The sequence below is a fragment of the Chrysemys picta genome, chromosome 7, assembly GCF_011386835.1.
Source record: "Chrysemys picta bellii isolate R12L10 chromosome 7, ASM1138683v2, whole genome shotgun sequence".
Lineage (NCBI taxonomy): Eukaryota > Metazoa > Chordata > Testudines > Emydidae > Chrysemys > Chrysemys picta.
Window position 1 is genome coordinate 50131932 of NC_088797.1, and position 21287 is coordinate 50153218.

General features: G+C 59.1%; 1 protein-coding gene across 3 annotated transcripts in view; it reads left to right on the forward strand.

Annotated features, from left to right (window-relative positions):
• The window catches only part of SLC38A3 (solute carrier family 38 member 3), a 79220-nt gene that overhangs the window by 50965 nt on the left and 6968 nt on the right, over positions 1-21287 (forward strand). For all 3 annotated transcript variants that reach the window (XM_065551402.1, XM_065551403.1, XM_065551405.1), the window contains 7 exons: positions 9780-9853; positions 11793-11885; positions 12211-12292; positions 15917-15999; positions 16800-16858; positions 20185-20361; positions 20947-21026. In XM_065551402.1, the coding sequence (XP_065407474.1) occupies positions 9780-9853; positions 11793-11885; positions 12211-12292; positions 15917-15999; positions 16800-16858; positions 20185-20361; positions 20947-21026 (648 nt within the window). The remainder of the gene's footprint in view (positions 1-9779; positions 9854-11792; positions 11886-12210; positions 12293-15916; positions 16000-16799; positions 16859-20184; positions 20362-20946; positions 21027-21287) is intronic.

Genomic DNA, 21287 nt, shown 5'->3' on the forward strand with positions numbered 1-21287 from the left:
GATGAGTGGATACTAACCCAATGATGAGAACGGGGGTGTATGGGGATGGATGGATGGATGGATGGATAGAGGCCAGTGTGTGGGGAAAGATGGATGGATGGATGGATAGAAGGGTGTGTATGGGGATGGATGGATGGATGGATGGATGGAGAGGTGTGTGGGGATGGATGGATGGATGGATGGATGGATGGATGGATAGAATGGTGTTGTTAAGGCTGCTTCCCCACTTTGAACTTTAGGGTACAAATGTGGGGCCTGCATGAAAACTTCTAAGCTTAACTACCAGCTTAGATCTGGTCCGCTGCCACCATCCCAAAGCTAATTCCCTTCCCTGGGTAGCCTTGAGAGACCTTCACCAATTCCCTGGTGAATACAGATCCAAACCCCTTGGATCTTAAAACAAGGAGAAATTAACCATCTCCCTCCTTTCTCCCACCAACTCCTGGTGGATCAAGATCCAAACCCCTTGGATCTTAAACACAAGGAAAAATTAATCAGGTTCTAAAAAAGAAGGCTTTTAATTAAAGAAAAAGGTAAAAATCCTCTTTGTAAAATCAGGATGGAAAAATAACTTTACAGGGTAATCAAACTTAAAGAGCTTAGAGGACCCCCCTCTAGCCTTAGGTTCAAAGTACAGCAAACAGAGATAAACACTCTAGTAAAAGGTACATTTACAAGTTGAGAAAACAAAGATAAACTAACACGCCTTGCCTGGCTGTTTACTTACAAGTTTGAAATATGAGAGACTTGTTCAGAAAGATTTGGAGAACCTGGATTGATGTCTGGTCCCTCTTAGTCCCAAGAGCGAACAACTTCCCAAACAAAGAGCACAAACAAAAGCCTTCCCCCCGCCTCAAGATTTGAAAGTATCTTGTCCCCTTATTGGTCCTTTGGGTTAGGTGTCAGCCAGGTTACCTGAGCTTCTTAACCCTTTACAGGGAAAAGGATTTTGGAGTCTCTGGCCAGGAGGGATTTTATAGTACTGTACACCGGAGAGCTGTTACCCTTCCCTTTATAATTATGACAGGTGTGTATGGGGATAGATGGATGGATGGATAGAGGGGTGGATAGAGGGATGTGTGGTGATGGATAGAAGGGTGTGTATGGGGATGGATAGATGGATGGATAGAGGGGTGTGTGGGGATGGATGGATGGATAGAAGGGTGTGTATGGGGATAGATGGATGGATGGATAGAGGGGTGGATAGAGGGGTGTGTGGGGATGGATAGAAGGGTGTGTATGGGGATGGATGGATGGATGGATGGATAGAGGGGTGTGCACTGGGTGGACACGCACACTCAGTGTTCGCACGCTATGGGTGTTGCACTTGCTGTTGGCGGCTGACCCTGCCTGAGCTGCCCCGCAGCTTTGTGGCCACGCTGGCTGACAGGAGCAGGGATGGGCAGAGGGCCCGTGGGTGGCTGGCCCAGCTGGGATCCCAATGCCATCGGTGATCCCGCTGGCACAATGCTGGCATGTTGGCAGAGACAAGAGCCCACAGTACCCTCCCGGTCTCCCACTGCCTCAGAGCAATCAGCCAGACACGGGGGATTCCCCCTGGAGACAAACACGGCAGGGGCCAGACATGTCTCCGCCCCAGGAGCTGTGATTGACACCCCTCGGCACGGCACAACTCAGTGCACTGTCTGCTCCACCGCCAGCTCTCGACACCCCACCCCCGACAGGCCCCAATTCCTCTCCCCCGCACAGATCTGCCAAGGGCCAGCGTCGCGATATGCAGCCAACTCCCAGCTTGACCCATCCTGCACCACATCCGACCTTGCCAGAGCCCCCAGGACTGCCCAGGCGCGGGCGAGACCAGCTCCTGGGGGGAAGAGCAGCTGGCTGAGGCTGAAGCCGAGCGAGCTGGGGGCGGTGCTGGTGAGCAGAGGAATCACGCTGGAGCCTCTGGGCCACGAGACAGTCTCCCCCAGTGAATGGTTGATGCCCCAATCAGTCGATTCAATATGGGGCTCGGGAGGCACCAGGCTCCAGAGGGAGGGAGATGGAGTGAGGCCGAACTGGAGAGGATTCAGCGAGAGACACGGAGGAGCTGGAACAGGTGTGCCGGTGCGACCCCAGCTGATGCCCGGGCAAGGACCCCCAGGAAAAGGGGAAAAACCAGCCGAGCCCAGAAACCGGAGTGTTGCTGTGGGAGGGGTAGGACTGCCAGGAGCTCTCTGGGCGAAGAGGTGTGGGAAGATGGGTCACTGCCAGGCAGGGAGCCCTGGGGAACAGGGCTGTGGCCAGGGAACGCAGGACTGCTCCAGACTTGGAGGCCAGGCTCCTGTAGTGGGGAATGGGTTGGACCTTTCAATATTTGCTGTGGGAACTGTGGGAGTTGTGTGCGGAGCGACGGCCTGGGAGTTGATTGATATGTTGCGTTCGGAGGCCAGCTTTGAGTGACTCTTCCTTGCATGGCGGGACAAGGAAGAGAAACTGAGGCTGGAGACGCCTGTCATGCTGCACCCTGCTGCTGGAGGGCACTCTAGGCGAGGTTGCCCTGTCATGATGACCTGGCCGGAGTTATTCACGCCTCCGTCATCTCTCAGCTAGAATACAGCTGCACACCAGAGCAGGGCACAAAGCTTGCAGCACTCAGAGAACCTCAGCTGGTATCGAACGCAGCCACGCACCAGTGAGATGGGCTTCCGCTGGCACATGGAGCTCCTGCCTCTGCCCGAAGGTCCGGGGGAGATCTGGGCGCAGCACCGCCGCTTCTGTGGCCCAAGGACCCCTTCTCCCCAAAGCAGTGTGGACAAATCAAACCAAATGCTGCCCAACCCAGCCCCTCCGCAGTGCATGCAGCCCCCGCCCTCCTGCCGCCTGGGGAAAGGTGAGAGAGAGCGGACCACACATGACAGATGCCAGCCACATCACCTGCTGCACGACTGACTGGCACTCAGATGAGGCAGGATACCAACCCATCTGGAACAAAATAGAATTACAAGTCCCAGTTCCTTCCTGGCCTGGCATTTGCCCCTTTGATTTTGCCCATCAGTAACACATGTTACCTGGCAGTACCTGAAGAGGTTTGTGTGCTTTTCCCACCTTCAGTTTGGCGCTGTGTCCCCAGCCTGTGCTGACAGTTCCCCTTCCATGCGCCCAGACCAGAGGGGGGCGTAGATACAGGTTAGCTGATCTCTGCAGTTCCCAGGCCTCCTGATTCAGCGCATTGTTAGACCCACCAGGACCCCCTGCCACTCCCTTTGGCACGGGCCACACTGCCGAGGCTACAGTTTTGGCCGCAGGCTTTCTCAGTCCGGGCCGGGAATGGCTGACACTTGGCCGTCACGGCTTTCTGGTGGGCCCAGGAGGGCATCACAGTGCAAACACAAACGCCGGCTTACAGGGGAATTTGCAGCCATGTCTAATAGACACCCCCCCACACACACACGCTCACACTCGTGCACATGGACCCAGATGCAGATTCAGACCTACCTGACAGACACACACTGTCTTGCAGAACCGCCTGGTGATAAAACCAACCAGGCTCTACAGCAGTCAAGTCAAGGTCTACGAGACACCTCTGATTCACACCTGCTGAGCACCTGCTGCTCCTGCTGGGGTGGTGGATGCTGAGTCCTTCTGAGCAGGCCCGCCGGCTTGCACACCCCAGAATCAGCCGCTACTTTGGAAACGGCTACCCATAATTTGCATGGCTGTTCTCAACTAACATATAGAGCTGAATAGAGAATCGTCTCCCTGTTATCAAATTCTGTAGGGGGCGTATAAACCGGCTGCCTGTGTCCATGCAATTCGCTGAGCCTTCACCATCTTCCCCAGCTGCCAGTTCTGGGAATGTGACCACACGCCTCACCGTATGGCTACGATTCTGTGATAAGGGGGTTTCCTAAAGCCCCAGCTCCTGGAGTCAGGTGATTAGGGGGCAAATCTCTGCTTGCGTTGCAGCAGGGCAGCTGGCAGCTGTGGACTTTCCCCAGGGTCGTTGCTGGTTGTGGCACCACTCACAACTGTTCAAACAAAGCAGAGAGGGCAGCCAAGGCCTGGCTGGCTCCAGGGCTGCCCGCAGCTTCTGAAAAGCCAATTTTCCATTGACCGAGAGAGGTGGGAGGTCCCTGCAGCCAGGGAGGGGAAATGACCCAGGAGGGCCGCTTTCCAGGGCGCCTCCTGCCATCCTGCGGGGCTGCAGGGCACTCCCCAAGACCCAGCCCCCTTGTGCCAGACGCTGTACGCACCCACAGCCAGAGCTGGCATCAGCCCCAAGGGGCAGGCCAGCTAAATGGACAAGGATGGGATGGGGAACTGAGACCCCCTAGCCACAAAGTTTGTGCCACAGCTGCCCACTGACCCCAGATCGGCCACAGCCCAGGCCGGGGATTAACCACTAAGCCATCCTTCCACTACTGGGTGCCTCCAAGCACCGCCGACCCCCAGTGTCCCATCCACTGGGCAGTGGTCGGTGGGCCCCAGAAGCCTTTCAGTGGCTGGTGTCGCTCTGTGCAGCCCCTCAGAAGGATCCCCCGATGCCAGCCCCGGGGCAGCTGTCGCCCACAGAGCCACGTGACAGGCAGAGGAGGAAGGCCTGCCTAGCTCAGCCCCTGGCATGGTAATAAACTCTGGACTGTGTGACCGGAGAGATTAGCACTGCTGCTCGCCTCTGGGGCCAAGTTGGATGGCACTGGGAACACGTAGCCACGAGGCCACCCAACCAGCCGGGCACTGCGGGGTGATCTGGGATCACTGCCCCTCCAGCTTCTGGCGGGGAGGTGTCTGCGGGTCACGAGGAGCTGGTGCTCATCTCGATCACGTGTCCCTACAAGCAGTGCCCTGTCCATCCCGTGCCCTCTGCATGGGCATAGTGTCATATGCCTTGTTGTTGGCAGTGCCAGGCTCCAGTACAGGGGGAGGTGAAGAGTGGGATTGAGTGTCAGCTGGGCAGGATATGAACAAGTGGTTGGGGGGGGGGATGGAGAGCTGGGGGGCACCGATTGGGCAGGATGGGGATGGGGGGGCACTGGCTGGGCATGGCTGGGTAGGGGCCACCCCTGGGCAGGATGGATATGGGCAGCGGGGGGAGGGTACCATCTAGCTAGCTATCATGTGCCCATCACTGTGGTATCTGGTCTGCAGCAAGCTCTCCTATCCTGTCTGTGGGGTTGGCTCTGTGGAGGGAGTTCCTTTGAGGCGGGATGACATCCCAGGCCAGTTGCTTTCATGGACCCCGGTGCTGAGGCAGGTTAGCGCAGGCACGCCAAACCGCAGCCCTGAGTGCCCTGGCTGGAGCCTTGAACCAACTCAGCCCTGAGGGCAGCCCCCTCCAGAGCCCAGCGGGTACCTGCTCCTGGGACGGTTCTGCTGCTTACTCACACGCTCGGCTAGGACTCAGCAAGGCCTGGCTCCACGGTGTCTGGCCCTTCCCAGAGCCCCCGGCCTGAGCCCCTGGCCACAACCTCCTGGGTTTGCATTTAAAACAACCACAGATGCGCTGCTGCTCACGAAACCTTTGCAGGCGCCTGGGAAACAAGTCCTGCTTTGCCCTCCTCTTCCGTGTGTGTCTCAGTGCACGTAGCATGGCAGCCTCCTGAGCAGAGTCCGTCGCCCCCCGGATTCCTGCACCCATGAAACAAGCGAGATTTCAAGGGAGATTCCAAAACCACTGGAAATTTTCCAAAAAATGAAATTCTGGAAACCCTGGTTTAGGGCCATCAAAATATTCCAGTCTCCATTGCAACCTTTGAGAAATGGGGTTTGTTCTGGTTTTGCTAGAAAATTAAGCAGTATTTCACAATAAAAAATCAGCAGTCCCATTCGGAGCTTTTCAACCTTTTTTTTTTTTCCAACCATTTTTTTTTCTAAGTGAAATTTCATCCAAACCATTATGATTTCACAGGAAATGTCAGTTTATCAAAACGGTATTTTCCCCATGGAAAAATGTTTCAGTGGAAGTTTTCCAGCAGGCTCGTCCCACAAGCCCCGGGGAGTGGTGCAGTGCCATAATCTCCCCTTGAGAGATGGGGAAACTGAGGCACAGAGCAAGCCAGAGAGAGACTCAACTACGGTGGCCCAGCCAGTTGATGAGAGAGCTGGAAATAGACCCAAAGTCTCTGCTCCGCTCACTGTTCCGTGCCAGTTCCCGGTTTCTCACGGCTGCTCTTCGGGGCAAGGACCATGCCTACATGTGCTTGTACAGTACCTGGTGCAGCAGGGTCTCGGCCCTGATTGGGCCACTCCAGAAAGGAGCAGCGTCAAACTGCAGGGGGTTGGAGTGGATCCATGATGAATGTTTGCATCCCGCTCAGCCAAGAGAATAGAGTTTGCTCACTCGGTTTCACTTCCTGGTTCCCATTCAAAAGGTCCAAGGCTGCTGCTGTGGGGAAAATCCATCTCCTAAAACACATGGGGGCAACTGGCCTGACCCCGCAGCCCATTCCTGTTGGCTGCAGAGGGGTCACGCCTGATTTATCCTGGAGTATGTACGCAGGGCACAAACCTGTTTCTAGCCCCATGGGTTTTCTAGCCCCCACGCTTTAACAAAACCAGCATTCAGGACTCCCTGGTGGGGATCTGTGCCGTGAAATGACTGAGGCTGTGTCCAGGTTGCTGGTTAACTATGCAACATGGCAAGACACGTGCTCAGCTCTCCGCATCACAGCAGAACTCAGGTGGATATTGGGGTGGGGGGGTTCCCTTTACTGATAGGAAAGTGTTTTTACCCTGGAGTAAAACCAGGACAAACAGATCCAGAGATGAACCTCCAGCTGATGGAGAACCCTTTCATCCGTGCTGCCCGGTCCCCCCTAGCTGCGAACTCGTTTCAAGATTCTGGGGATGGCAGGAGAGAAAAGAAAATCTCCTTCCCTAGGAGACTGCTGGGGAAAAGCCCATTCAAATGCAAACGACGCTGGCAGATGCCTTGTTACCTAGCGGGACTAATGACAACGGATCTGAGAGGAAAGGGCATTAATTAGCCAGGACCTTATCCTGTTCTTAGAGCCATGCACCAGGCTGGGCGAGAAGCTGTGAAAAGGTGGTTGGGGGATCAGCTTATGACATTATATGTGAGTCACTCAGGCGCTGTGCCTTGGTTTCCCCATTTGTATGGGGGTAATGGAACTGCCCTACCCCAGGCAGGAAGGCTGCAAGGCTGAATACCCTACAGAGCATGAGAGTCTCGGATGCTGTGGCTGTGGAGGGTCAATCAGAACCAAAAACCCAGATCTGTATTTCAGGCCCCAGTCTTATGACATCTGGCTGCAGTCCAAATGCCCCATCCCATTGCCAGGCTGCCCTGGTTCCTGTTACACATGTCAGCGTGTCCATGCTGCAGACGGGGAAACCGAGGCAGACAGGGGTGGTGACTTGCCTACCATCACACAGTAGGCCAGAGCCAGGAATGGGATCCTGGTGTCCTGCCCCCCGCCCTCTGTCTCCTGTTTTAAACTCAACCTGTCCTGTGCTTTGGGGCCAGACCAGCTGAGAGCTGCCCGGTGTTCCCAGGTCTGGAATGTGGATGAGCGCTCCACTCTGGCTCTTCCTTACACGCTGGGAGCAGCTCTCTCAGGCTTCGGCGCATCAGACAGCGCCTTGTTTTTAGTGCGCCCTGGCCAGAGGCTGGTTTGCTGGCTCCATTCTCCCCGACACAGCTGCCAGCAGCCCCCAGGCACATGGGACACCATTGGACTCCTACGACGCAAGGCAGAGACGGAGCAGGCCTTCTGCATTGCCTCTGCTGCGTCCTCTGGTCGGCAGGTCCCAGCCCATTATAGCCTAGAGGCTTTGCCCCGCGGCGTGAGCGATCTCACTTTGGAAGCCAGAGCCAGCCCTGGTCCTCGCCGCTCTCCCACCACCAAGCATGCACGGCTCCAGGGGGAGGCTGGCACTACTTGGCATGACCTGGCAAAGTGGCATTTGCCCAGGGTGATCTCAGGCAATACAGGGATATCGCGATGCCCTTGTCCTGGCGCAGGTGTGGGCGGTTTGGGGGCCTTTTGTCCAGTGCACCCAGGTGACACAGCTGTCCCGAGAGCTGGGCAAGTCCTCGTGTGGATAGGACAGCAGGATTCTTTGGGCATGGATCCATCTGGCTTGGAGCATCCTAACCTCCCCATGGCTCCGATCTCATTCAAAAACAGCTGCATCCAGCGATGGCTCTGTGGCAGTGGAGGATCCGCGGCCCCCTCCGACTCCTCAGGAAAAGCTCCAGGTCCCCGGCTGGCCAGAGGGAACCACAGGCCCTTCCAAAGCAAACACCCTACGACTTGAAATGACCATAAACAGGAGGAGAGAGGCTGGGCAGGCCACATGCCTGGGAACATGTAAATAGCTCTGGGGGTAATGACGTCTCCAAGAACAGTGCCGAGGAACAGGGCCCCCAGGCCATCCCAAACCCTGGAGCGCCTCCCAGACAATCATGTCTATCTCCTGCTGCTCAGCAACGGACTGTCTTGGTGCCTTCCCTGTACCACGGAGGGGATCAGAGCTTGATTGGTGGGAGGTTAGATTGTTATGAATTCATCGCAATGGGGTTGTCTCAGTTGATTTGTTTCAGGGTGATTTTAATTGTTGTTTTTCTAGGTGGGTGGCTGATTGGTTGTTTGAGGAACTGGGTGGGTGGGTGAGTGGTTGGTTGAGTAAGTGGGTGGGTGTTTGTTTGGGTAGGTGGGTGCTTGATTGGCTGGTTGGGTGAGCGGCTGGTTGGATGGCTGTTTTTTTGAGTGGGTGAATGGTTGATTGGTTGGCTGGATAGGTGGTCAATTGTTTGGGTAGCTGGGTGAGTGTTTGGCTGGGGTTTGTTGTGTAGCAGAGTTGTGAGTGTCGTTCCTATGGTGGAAGAGCTTTTTCAAAGAGGTTGGAGATGTTTCCTAAAGCCGGTTGGGCTCTGGACTCACCCCCACACACACACACCCCGATCCAGAGTGCTTTGCTCCATCCCTCCTATGCTTCACCCTCTCTCCCCCCGCCCCTCCCCCCCGGGCTCTGCATCGCCCTGAGGAGCCCAGCTGGCCCCAGGGCTCACAGATGGAGATTTGGCCTTTAGGTTGGCTAGAGCTCACTCTGCTCCTTTCTGGGAAGGTGAAGCCTGAGGCCACAGACTAGCATCAGAAGTGACTGGCTGCGGTGCAATAGCATCCACTGCTCTCTGGACTCCAGAAACACCCCAGGACGGGCACAAGGACAGTTGGGGATGGGGACGTGGGATGAACAGGACGTGCGTTTCATTGACTGGGGAGAGACCGCTCCTAAAAAACACTCAGCCCTTGACTCTTGGCTGGGTTCCGCAAGGTTAACAAGGGTTTTCCAAGCCCCCACCCCCCATTATGCCAAGGCAGCTGCAGGCTCCAGGAGCCACTGACAGGCAGCAGCTTCTCCACTCTCCGCCCAGCACCGCGAGCGGGTGGGGCCCCGAGACGCGGATCGCACAGGCCGTGGTGCAGCTGGAGCCCTGCCACGGGGCAGGGAGAGGGGCTGGCTGGAGCCCGCACTGAATCCAGTGGATTTTCACCAGGGACTAGCAGGGCCCTTTGCCTGGTGAATCCTCCCAACTCCCTTGTATCAGTAACACGGTCACACCCTCTGCTTCCGAAGGGGAAACTGAGGCACAGAGGGGCTGGGGGCCCAAGGTAATGGGAGTGCCAGGGATTCCACTCCTTGGAGAATCTGGCCCTCAGAGACCCCCAGGCCACACGGTATGCCACCGCCTGTGACCCCCAGGGCTCTGGCCTGCCAGGCCTCAGCTCTCTGTCCCAGCAGCTCCCACCTCAATGCAGCCTCCTAGGACTCTGCTCTCGGCTCACTCATCTCCCGTCTCATTCCAGCTTCCTCCTGACCACAGTGGCCTTGCTGTCCAGCTACTCCATCCACCTGCTGCTGAAGTCCTCTGGGATTGTGGGTAAGACCCCTGCAAGTGGGGATGGGAGGGTCATCTCCAGGCCCAGCTTTCCCATTTGCACCATGAAACGAGGCTGGTTCTGGCGAGACCCAACTGAGAGTGCCAATTCAGGACCAATTGCTTAAAACAGGGCAGTTACAGCCCAAGGTTGGGGTTTTTCCACCTCTAAGGCAAACCAAACCAGCCAGTGAAGACTTTGGTCTCACCCCACAGGCTAACCACAAGTCACACAAGCAATTCCCTTAGACACTCCAGTTTCCCAGTTTCACCACCAGTGCCACTCGTTATGGGGACAAATGATTATGAAAACCAATACCCCAATAAAAGAAAAAAGGTTCTCCTGATCCCATAGGACCAAGCCCCAGACCCAGGTCAATAAACAAATCAGATCTTATCCACAAATCACGCTGTTGCCAATCCTTTAGAATCTAAAATCTAAAGGTTTATTCATAAAAGGAAAAAGATATAGACGAGAGTTAGAATTGGTTAAAGGAATCAATTACATACAGTAATGGCAAAGTTCTTGGTTCAGGCTTGTAGCAGAGATAGAATAAACTGCAGGTTCAAATCAAGTCTCTGGAATACATCCCCAGCTGGGATGGGACATTCAGTCCTTTGTGTAGAGCTTCCATTTGTAGCAAAGTCCCTCCAGAGGTAAGAAGCAGGATTGAAGACAAGATGGATATGAGGCATCAGCCTTATATAGTCTTTTCCAGGTGTAAGAACACCTCTTTGTTCTTACTGTGGAAAATCACAGCAAGATGGAGTCTGCAGTCACATGGGCCAGTCCCTGCATACTTTGCTGAGTTACAAGGCATATCTGCCTTCCCTCAATGGGTCAATTGTATAGCCGATGGTCCTTAATGGGCCATCAAGCAGGCTAGGCAGAGCTAACACCAATTTGTCTGGGATGTTTCCCAGAAGCATAGCATAAGTTTGAAATACAGACAGTATAGAGCCAATATTCATAACTTCAACTACAAAATTGATACACACATATAGACAGCATAATCATAACCAGCAAACCATAACCTTGTCTTAGACATCTCATTTGATCCGCTTTATACAAGATGTGTTACCACTATAGGACTTTGGTTGCAACCATGTTCTATATGGTCCCAGTTCAAATCAATAACGTGACACACCAGGTTCCCACTCCCCCCACTTGTTACTTTGCACCCCCAGCCCTGTGCGTGGACTGAGGCTGACTGACCGCCTGCGGCCAGAGGGGAACGGCCTTTGAATGGCCAGGTAACCACACTGCCGTGTGCTCCCCGCGTGCTCAGGGACAGCGGGGGCACCGAGCTCATAGCGTTTGCCCCACTCGTGGGGTTTTACGTTAAGTCTGGAGGATGCAAACGGATCGTCCCTGAAGCACGTCGGCTCTGGCATGGCCCAGCGCCCTGTCACTGCAGCCCACCTCAATGGGGCTGTGCCTCAGGCAAGATCAGGCCCTGGGGGCTAGGGGCCAATACACCGGGGGGCAGGGGTGCTCAGCTCTCAGCCTAGGGGGCCCAGGGGCTAGAGCATCGCGTGGGTGATGCAGTCGTCTCCCAGTCCCCTAGTGCAACAGGTATGGGGCTCCATCCAGGGGAGCAGTCGTGTTGTGGGATCAGGTTGCCTGGGGTGCTATGAGGGGGAGGGGTCGTGTCTTGAGCCTGAGGGTCCCTGGATGCTGTGGGGGAAGAGGTCGCGTCGTGAGGCTGGGGGTCCCGGGGTGCTGCAGGGGGAGGGGTTGTGTCTCGGGGTCAGGCAACCTGGGGTGCTTTGGGGGGGAGGGGTTGTGTCTCGGGGCTGGCAGAGCTCCCTGCCCGCCCCCGCTAACCCAGGGCTGAGGGCTGAGGACCGGCATTCCTGGGCACTGCTCCCTGCTGGCATCACCCTGGTGCCTGGCCCCTGCGGCTCCTCTCACCCTCCGACCCCCCTCCCCTCCCCGCAGGGATCCGTGCCTATGAGCAGCTGGGCTACCGGGCCTTTGGCACACCGGGGAAGCTGGCCGCGGCCATCGCCATCACGCTGCAGAACATTGGAGGTAGGTGGGGGATGGGCAGAACCCCTGCCCCATACAGCACAGAGCCACAACTGGCAACCTGGGGCACCCACAGGAGGCTCACCCAGCCAGGGCACCCATGGAGCACCCGTGGTGGGGGCCCACCCTGCCAGGGCTACCATGGAGGCCTCACCCAGCCAGGGCACCATCTGGCATACCCAGGGCACAGCCGGGGGGTCGCCTAGGCTTCCCCCTGGTGTAGCTGTGGGGAGCTCCTGGCAGCACTGCGACTGGGAGAGCAGCGTCTGCTGGGCACCAGTAATGTGGCTGTGCCGGGGCTGCCCCGCGGCCCCTCTGTTCCCCACAGCCATGTCCAGCTACCTGTACATCGTGAAGTCTGAGGTGCCACTGGTGATCCAGACCTTCCTCAACCTGGAGGAAAAGAGCACGTGAGTCCCCGTGTGCCCATCCCCCGTCTCCCCCCGGCTGGCCACAGAGCCCTGGCCCCATGCTGGTGCCCAAAGCGGCCGGGCCCTGTGCTGGGCCACACACCAGCCATGCTCCAGCCCGTGCCTGGGGTCCGTGTCATGTCCAGGGGCCCCTCGGACAGCTCGGGAGGGGAGCAGGGACCCAGTGGGTGATCCTGAGCCCCCCAGCTCCAATGGGGTGGTAGGGGGATGGGCCCAGTGGGGGAGGGGGAAGGGGCAGCCGAATCTGAAGCATCCAACTCTCCCCACCCACCCACCCAGCCAGGGATCCCCTCCCAGGACGTCTTCCCAGTGCAGAGAGCCCAGGCACCACATGGCCCAGGGGGGACACCAAGCACCTCTGACAGCCACTGCTCCCTGGCTCCAAATAGAAGGGGATCCCTAGTGCCCATCCCTTGTTCCCGGGAGCAGGTCCGGTGCCCCAGCCAGCAGTAGAAGGGATGTCCCGAGGGCCCCTGGGAGAGCTCAGGGGGTGAGAAGGGGTGGGAGCTACCCGAGGCCAGTAGCTTGAGCCAGCTGGGGGGGCAGGGAAGGGACACTGCTTAGGGGAAGACCGCAGTGTGGGGGGTTGATATCCAGGTGCTAGTCATCACTTGCGGCCAACCCCAGCTGGGCCAGACCCAGCCCCGCTCCACAGGGGGGCCAGAGAGAGGCTTTTGCATGGGGAAGCGGCCAGCCCAGGACACACCATGACTCCTGGTACCCAAGCCCTGTGCTCCCCTGCACAGCTCTGGGTGCTCCTCAGTCCCGACCTGCAGCCCCTGCTAGCCCAGCCTGGACTCCTCTTCCCTCTCCTGCCATGGCTTTGGGTTCCCCTCACTCCCAACCCGCAGCCCCTGCTAGCCCAGCTCTTGGGTGGTGCTTGGCTGGGGACTGGCGTGCTTTAGGGGTCAGATGGAGTGAAAGCTGATCTGCCCCATGACCTGTGCTGAATCTGACCCACAGCCTCTGGGGGAGAATGTTCCATGTGACTCCAGCTGCCTCCTCTTATCCATTGGTCCGTCTCCTGCCCTCCCCGGCACCTCGCCCCTCTCACTCTACCTATCTGCTTCCCTGCCCCCAGCCCTGCCCTCCCGCCTCCCTGGGCTGATCTCCTCCCCGCCATGAGGCAGGCCCCCTTCCCTAGTTGGGGAAACTGAGACAAAGCATGACACCAATCTGCAAAGCCAGCTTACCCAGGGAATCCCAACCTGGGACTTTCACCCAGAGGCCACCTGCGCCTCCTGGTGATCGGTTTGTACCAGGCTGTGTCTGCACCCTCCTGCCACACTCGCAGCTCCCTCCTCTCTGCCACGCTAGCCTGGCGCTGTCTCTCACACTCCTTCCTCGGTGCATTTCCTTTCTCCTTACTTTCTGCCTGTACCTCTCTCCTCTAGGCCACTTCCCCCTGCCTTGTCTTTGGCTTCCCCCAGGCTCAGCTGTGTCCCACGTCCTGTGGCAGCCGGGCAGATCTGGCCTCCAGCCCGGCACAGGGATTTAGCCGTATTTAGTCACTTCTATTTTAGCTTGATGCCAGAGCTGAATAAGCCTTCGGTGTCGGATTAAACTAGCAGGAACGTCCAATCCCTGCTTCCCCTTCCCATGGGCAGAGCCAGCTCCCCGCTGGGCACACGCCTTCCCTGGGGTGTGACTCTCCGTGTGGCACCGGGCTGGGATGGCTGGCACCTCCGGGCACTGAGGGGTTAACCCAGTAGCTGGTGAGGTCGCTGCGAGTGTCACTACCACTCCAACGTCTGTGCCGGGTGCTAGAGCCTGTCTCCCAGTGCCTCTATCGGCTCATCCGGCTTCCCACAGGTCCGTAGAGGCAGCTCCATGCCTGGCACCCACGAGGCCAAAGGATGGGTTACTCCAGGCACCCTGAGCCTGTCTCTCCCCTGGACGTTACGTGGAGACCGGCTGGACCGGAGCCACCCAGGCCCAGAACTCTGGGGTGTTTGGATCTACACTTTTGCACAGGCACAGCCTAGCGAGGGCGCTGTTGGGCCTGGCAGCCACTCACAGGCCTGATCCTGGCACCAGTCAATGCTCAGACTGTTCCAAACAGCTCCACATGCGCCCAAGGGCCGTGCCCCACCCTCCTCGCAGACACTAGCACAAATCCCACCGTTCACAGTGCTGCTTGCTCAGGGAAGGAATGGACCAGGGGTTCTAGCCAGGAATCATGGGCTGGGGAACTCCCCACTACTTGATGCAAATGGTTTCAGTGCCTGGCACTGTGAGCTGGGCTCGCTGCAGCGATAAAATGCTGGATTCTGCTCTGAGCCCGGGGTGGGGTGTTAGTGGCGCGTCTCCTGGCGCACCGAGGGAGAGGAGAGATGAGATCCAGGCCCATTGAGTAAAACTGCCCACAATGGGCACCGCAAACCATTCCCATGGCAACGCTGTCCCCACAACCATTGCTAGCCCTGCGATGGGCAAGTGGACCCAGCACTGTGCTACAGTCCCACCCATCACCATAGGCCTCAAGCCTGGTTTTCAGACCATGGGAGCAGCCACAGGCGAGGACAACAGGAGGTTGCTCGTTCCCCACATGTTCCTAGGGATCTTCTCCTGGCTTCCCCAGTGGGGCCCTGACCTCAACGCCAGGGACCCTCCCGAGCTGGGCGACCCTGAGCCAGAGAATGTCAGGTCCCACAGAGGAGCCTGGAGCCCCATCGGGGGGAAGGGAGGGGATTAGCTGCCCATGGGGGTGAGCAAGAGGGCGCTGCAGGACAGGTCATCTGGTCCAGGCCAGGTGGATGCCCAGAGCTGGAACGGTCCCTGGTGCAGTCTCCGCAGAGCCGGCTCGGTGTGGCCAGGCTGAGCACCAGGGCACGTTAAAGGTCCCAGTGTTCCCTGCACAGAGTGAGCTCTGTCTCCGGCCCAGCCGGGCTCTGGCCACATCTGAGTAGGGTGGGGAAGGCAGACGTGGCTCAAGGCAGAGCCCTCCCAGGGGGCAGCACAGGGTGCGGCCATGTGTCTGGGCAGGAGCTGGCAGCCAAGGGCATTGCTGTGCCGGTGGGCAGCCCAGCACTCCTTCCAAAGGGCAGAGAGATGGGATAGCAGGGGGCTGCAGGTCGGGATTGAGGGGCACTGGCAGAGCTGGTGGGGAGGGGAGGATAGTAGGGAGCTGTGGATCGGGACTGAGGGGCACTGGCAGAGCTGGGGTGGGAGGGGAGGATAGTAGGGAGCTGCCCACCCTGTGTGCCCAATGGAGGGGATGCTCAGGACCAGGCAGGGTTGACCCGTAACTGCTGATGCCAGGGCGTCTTGGCGAGACTCAGGACCCATGAGTTGCACTCATGGAGTGAGCAGGGGTGGTGGGCAGAGGGAGACTCTCCATGCAGCAGGGCTGCAGCGGGACCCCGAGCTGGTGCAGCAGACGGGGCAGCTGATGGGCACAGAGAAGGAGCAAGCTGGGGTGGGTGTTGTCAGGGCCGGTGGTGTTGGGCACCCAGAATCAGTCCCGGCTGGTCTTTCCCACTGAGGCAGGGGGGTTGCTGGCCCAGGCTGGGGGGTGGGTATTGACCGAGGCGCCGTTGTCAGTCCCAGGGCCCCGCTAATTCCCCAGCGCTGCAGGGCCTGACCCAGCCTCTTGTCTCGCAGGGACTGGTACCTGAACGGGAACTACCTGGTGATCCTCATCTCCCTTACCATCATCCTGCCCCTGGCCCTGATGAAGCAGCTCGGTGAGTCGCCCACTCAGGGCCAGGTCGGGGCTGGCAGCTGGGGAGCGAAGCGCGGGCGGTCCGGGGTACCCGAGACAGGGGCCTGTGGTGCATTGTGGGTGCCCGCCCCCCCTAGCTCTCCTGCATGGACGGATGAGCAGCACATCCCCCACCCACCCCGGCACAGCAGGACAGGCGAACGCTGTGTGGGGCGGGCGGGTGGGGAGTTGGGGGAAGCTGGGAACAGAGCTGGGGTGCAGCGGGGCTGGGAGCCAGGTTGCTTCAGGCTGTGGGGGGGGGGGGAGGACAGGGGGCGGGGAAGTGAATCTCAGGGGGGAAGGAAGGGAGATAACAGGGAGGGGAGGGGTTTGGAGGGCAGGGTAGGCCCAGCCTGTGACTGGAGGAGGGGAGGTACAAGGAGGCCAGTGGGATCTGCCTCTCGCCAGGGTCGGGTGGGCGCAGGTATCTGTGCCAGCCTCCTCCCTGCTGCCCCTCGCCCCACCAGGGCTCACGCCCACCCACACACACACACCCCATGCACCCCACCCCTTGGAGCCCCATCCCCATATGGGTCTGGGCCAAGGGCAAAGTCCAGCTGGGGGACTGAAGGCAGCAGCCTGGGCCATGTCTGGTGCCCATGGCTGATAAGAGGGGCAGCTGGTGCCCATGGCTGGATCTCTACCCTTCCCTCCCCAAGCAGACTGAGCCCTGAGCCTCTGTGCCCCAGACCCCCTGGTGCCAACCCCATGAGGGCCAAAGACGATGGGCCGGGACACACACAGCTCTGCTCGTGCCCACCCCCTGCTCTCCTCTCTCCCCAGGCTACCTGGGTTACACCAGCGGGTTCTCCCTCAGCTGCATGGTCTTCTTCCTCATCTCGGTGAGTCTGCCATGGCCCTGGGGGGCACCAGGACCCTCCAGAAGGGCCAGGAGCCCAGACATGCCTAGCCACCGCTGTGCTGCAGCAGCAACGGCTCCTGCCCTCCCAAGGGGCACACGCCCTGGCCTGGGCATGGCTGGAGCTTCCCCCTGCACGTCTCATGTGCCCACTGAGCTGCTCTAGATTCCAGCTCCCGGGACTCCCTGGAGGTTTGGGGGGAAGCCCCGCCATTGGCTTCCTCCCCCACAAAGGGGTCATCGCTCTGCAGAAGGACCCGGGATGTGAGGCCTGGCACTGACTGACAAGGGGCCCCGTTTACCTTGCCCCTAGTCCTGGGTGGCCTGTGCCCTGGCTGGAGCTCGGGATGCTGCCGCTGGGGAGGGATCGGGAGTGAGGGGGCCATACAAAGGGCCTGACTCCGGGTGATGGGCTCTGCGGACTGACGTGGGAGCACAGGAGATAGGCGGCTCAGTGCATGAGGAGCCTGGTGTGATCTCAGCCCTGGCATGGGGAGCTGCATGCCCGTCATGCGGGCGCTGAGTGCCACGTCTTTGTCTGGGGGCGGGGGAGAGTCTGGCTGCAGCTCCATGTGGGCAGAGACCAGCCGCTCTTCCAGCTCCCCTCACCAGGGTCCCTGGGGGAGCAGCACAGCCTGCCAGCTCAGGGGAGCTGGGTTTAAAGCTGGCATAGCTCCCAGGTGAAATGGGCCTTTTCTAGCGGCCAAATGGCCCCGTTCTGCACTAGCTGAAACACTGCGAACTCCACTTCAGAGAGGCCCTGGGCTGGGATAACAGGGGGCTGCGGGTTGGGAGTGAGGGGCACTGGCAGAGCTGCGGGGGAGCCCAGGGCTAGGGTAGCAGGGGCTGCGGGTCAGGAGCGAGGAGCACCAGCAGAGCTGGGGGGAGCCCAGGGCTGGGATAGCAGGACCTTCTGCTCCTGTTGGCCCCACGCTGCGGGTTGTTAGTGACTCCAGCAGGGGCAGGACGGTGCCAAGTGGCTCAGCACTTGCTCCCGTGGCTGCCCAGAGCTCCAGACACCAGCTGGGGACTGAAGGTCTCTGTTTTGGGCTGCAGAGAAGGGGCCGGAGCCGCTGGGCTTGTCATGGCTGCTTGTGGCCCCAGACAGGGACCTGGTCCCTACTGGCCCATCAGCTGGTCCCAAGCAGACCCCTCGGGGCCTGGCCTGGCAAGCAAATGGTTTTATTTCTAGTTGAAGAAGCCTAGATCCAGGGTGGAGGGGTGGGTGAGGGCTCCGGGGCAGCGGCTGGGGGAGAACGCTGAGCCTTCAGGGACAGCAGCACACACGGAGAGGTTCATGCACGCGCACGCACACTCATGCACGCATGCACACACAGAGAGGTTCATGCACATGCACATGGAGAGGTTCATGTACGCGCACACGCACTCATGCACATGCGCACATGGAGAGATTCATGCACGCGCACACGGAGAGGTTCATGCACATGCACATAGGCACACACACTCATGCACGTGCATGTGCACACGGAGAGGCTCGTGCACACACACACTCATGCATGCGCACGCGCACACACACAGAGGTTCATGCACATGCACACAGGCATACATACTCATGCATGCGCACACACGCACACGGAGAGGCACAGACACACTCATGCATGCGCACACACGCACACGGAGAGGCTCGCGCACATGCACACACGCTCATGCATGCGCACACACTCCTGCACACACACGCTCATGCACGCACGCACATGGAGAGGCACATGCACACATGCACGCGCACACATGCACATAGAGAGGCTCACACACACACACACACACACACTCATGCACGCATGCACATGCACTCTGACAGGCACACATGCTCATGCACGCTTGCACATGCACGCTGAGAGGCACACACACACTCATGCACGAACACACACGCACACAGAGAGACACATGCACACTCATGCATGCGTGCACACGCACACAGAGAGGCTCGCGCACACACACATACACACACGCTCATGCACGAACACACACGCACACTGATAGGCACACACACGCTCACGCACACACGCACACAGAGAGACACACGCACACACATAACCTGCGAGATATGAGAATTCTCTGCCCGTCACCAAACTCTGCTGTGACATCAGGCCCTGGAAGGGCCAAGCGGTTTCGAAGACATCGTGGGGTTTCCGTTGCTCGTCTCGCAGGCAGGCGGGTTTGGCTCCAGCACCCACAATCCCAGAGTGCAACTGAGACCTGAGGCCCAGTGACACTGAGCAGCCTCAGTCTGGTCCAGGGTTCAAGGGGGAGGGGGATACGTTGCCGAGGGCTCAGAGATGAGCAGCGAGGAATGGAAAGGACTCGAAAACCTGCCTGAGAGCGAGAGACGCCGGAAGCTCCATCTGTTTAGCTTAGCGAAGAGACGGTCAGTGGGTGACTGGAGCCCAGTCTGTGGGTACCTGCGTGGGGCACAGATATTTAATTGAGCGGAAGAAGGTCTAACAGGATCCAGTGGCTGGAAGCTGAAGCTAGACACCTTCATACTGGAAATGAGGCGTATGTTTTAGCAGGGAGGGTAACTAACCACTAGGACCATTTACCCAGGGGCGGGGTGGAGTCTCCATCTGTGATAACTTTTAAACCAAGATGGGATGCTTTGCTCGCAGCTCTGCTCTGAGGGTTACTGCGGGGCAGGTCTCTGGCCTGGGCTATCCAGGAGGTCAGACTGGTCCCTCCTGGCCATAGATTTAGGAATCACTTTCTCTCTCCCCAGCTGGCGGAGGGGCGGGAGATAACAGCATCCCTGGGGGAGCGGTGCAGTTAGACGTGGGCGGGGTTAGGGTCAGAGTGTGGTAGGCCAGAGCAAAGCCCACAGACAGAGAGCTGGGGGGGGGGGGGTCATGGTGTCTCTACAGTGTCCCTTGAAATAATTTGCCAGGCCTGAAAGTTACAAGCGCCCTGGGAGCCCAGTCTGTGCCCAGGGGCTGCGAGGGGGCCTCAGGCGCTGCGGTGTGGGATGAATCACACCCTTCAGGGGACCTCGGACCAGCGTGGCTGGGGCCCAGGGTGATCTCCCTGCTCTGGCAGCCCATGGGGAGCAGGGGTTTCCGGAAGAGCAGAGAAGGACCCTGAGGGTTGGACTGGGAAGGCCTGGCTGGGTTGGTCAGTGATGCAGGGGGATGAGCCACTCTCCCCTGCCCCATGATCTCCCCCTCATGCTTGGGCAGCACCCGTCTCCTTCGCTGCCTTTCCTCCCAGGCTCAGAGCTGGGGCTGAGCTGCTGGGGGGCCGTGCGCAACACTGGCAGGGCCAGGCGCTGACTGGGTTTTCTGCCCCCTTCCTGCCCAGGTCATCTACAAGAAGTTCCAGATCCCCTGCCCCCTCCCTGAGCAGGACAGCAACGGCACAAGCAACCTCAGCGACGCCCAGGGCAGCACCAGCGACTACCAGAACGGCTACCCGGTCCTCCAGCCAGCTGCTGCTGCGGCTGCCTGCTCCGCCAGCCTCTTCACACTCAACTCCCAGGTACCGCACGTGCCAGGCCACACGGCAGACCCACCAGGATCCCGGAGGAGCCCTGCTCTGGGTGCGGGTGTGTTCTGGGAATGCTCTGGCCATGCCCCAGCCCTGCCACTGACCCTGCTGCCATCTGGCCAAGCCCAAGGGTCACTAACCATGCCTCAGGCCCCCAAATGGTAGGACTGGCTCCCAAGCCGTGAGAATTCACACAGTCCCCTGGGTTTTCCCTTCGCCTCAGGGTGCCTGCGCCATCGGGTTGTGCTTGGGCCACGTTTCCTCTGGACCCAGAGATGCTCTTTATTTAAAATGCGCACTGAGCTTCTCCCCAGCTCACGTGCCTCCAGGAGCTGGGGCTTGGTGGGAGCCGGCAGTTCTGCGCTGGAGGTTGTGAGCCCAGCACCCTCCCCTGAGCCCACCTGCCTGCTCCACTCCCATCCTCCCCATTCATTCCCACCGCTGGGTCATGCCCAGCCGCAGAGACCCAGACCAGGGGCGCTGGACAGCTGGGGTGCTCTGGGTAGCTCTCTGTAGCCAGTGCCCTGCACCGTTAGCCATCAGCCCTGCTCCATTGACCCTTGGTGTCTTCTGCAGACAGCCTACACCATCCCCATCATGGCGTTTGCCTTCGTGTGCCACCCCGAGGTGCTGCCCATCTACACGGAGCTGAAGGAGTGAGTCCTGGGGGGCGGGATGTGGTGGGCCAAAGGCGGGGAAGGAGGTGGCCCCAGGACCCTACCCCATTGCTCCCTAGAGGGGCCTGAGCCAGTGTCGCTTAGTTCCTGAACCCAGGGTAGCTCCATCGTAGGCAATGGGGTGACTCCAGGGGCCAGTGCCAGCGTGGCCAGGATCCACGCCCAGGTGGGCCCCTGCCTCTTGTGGCTGGACCATGTGACCCAGCCAGGAGCCCCATTGCTGCAAGTGGCCTCTGCTGC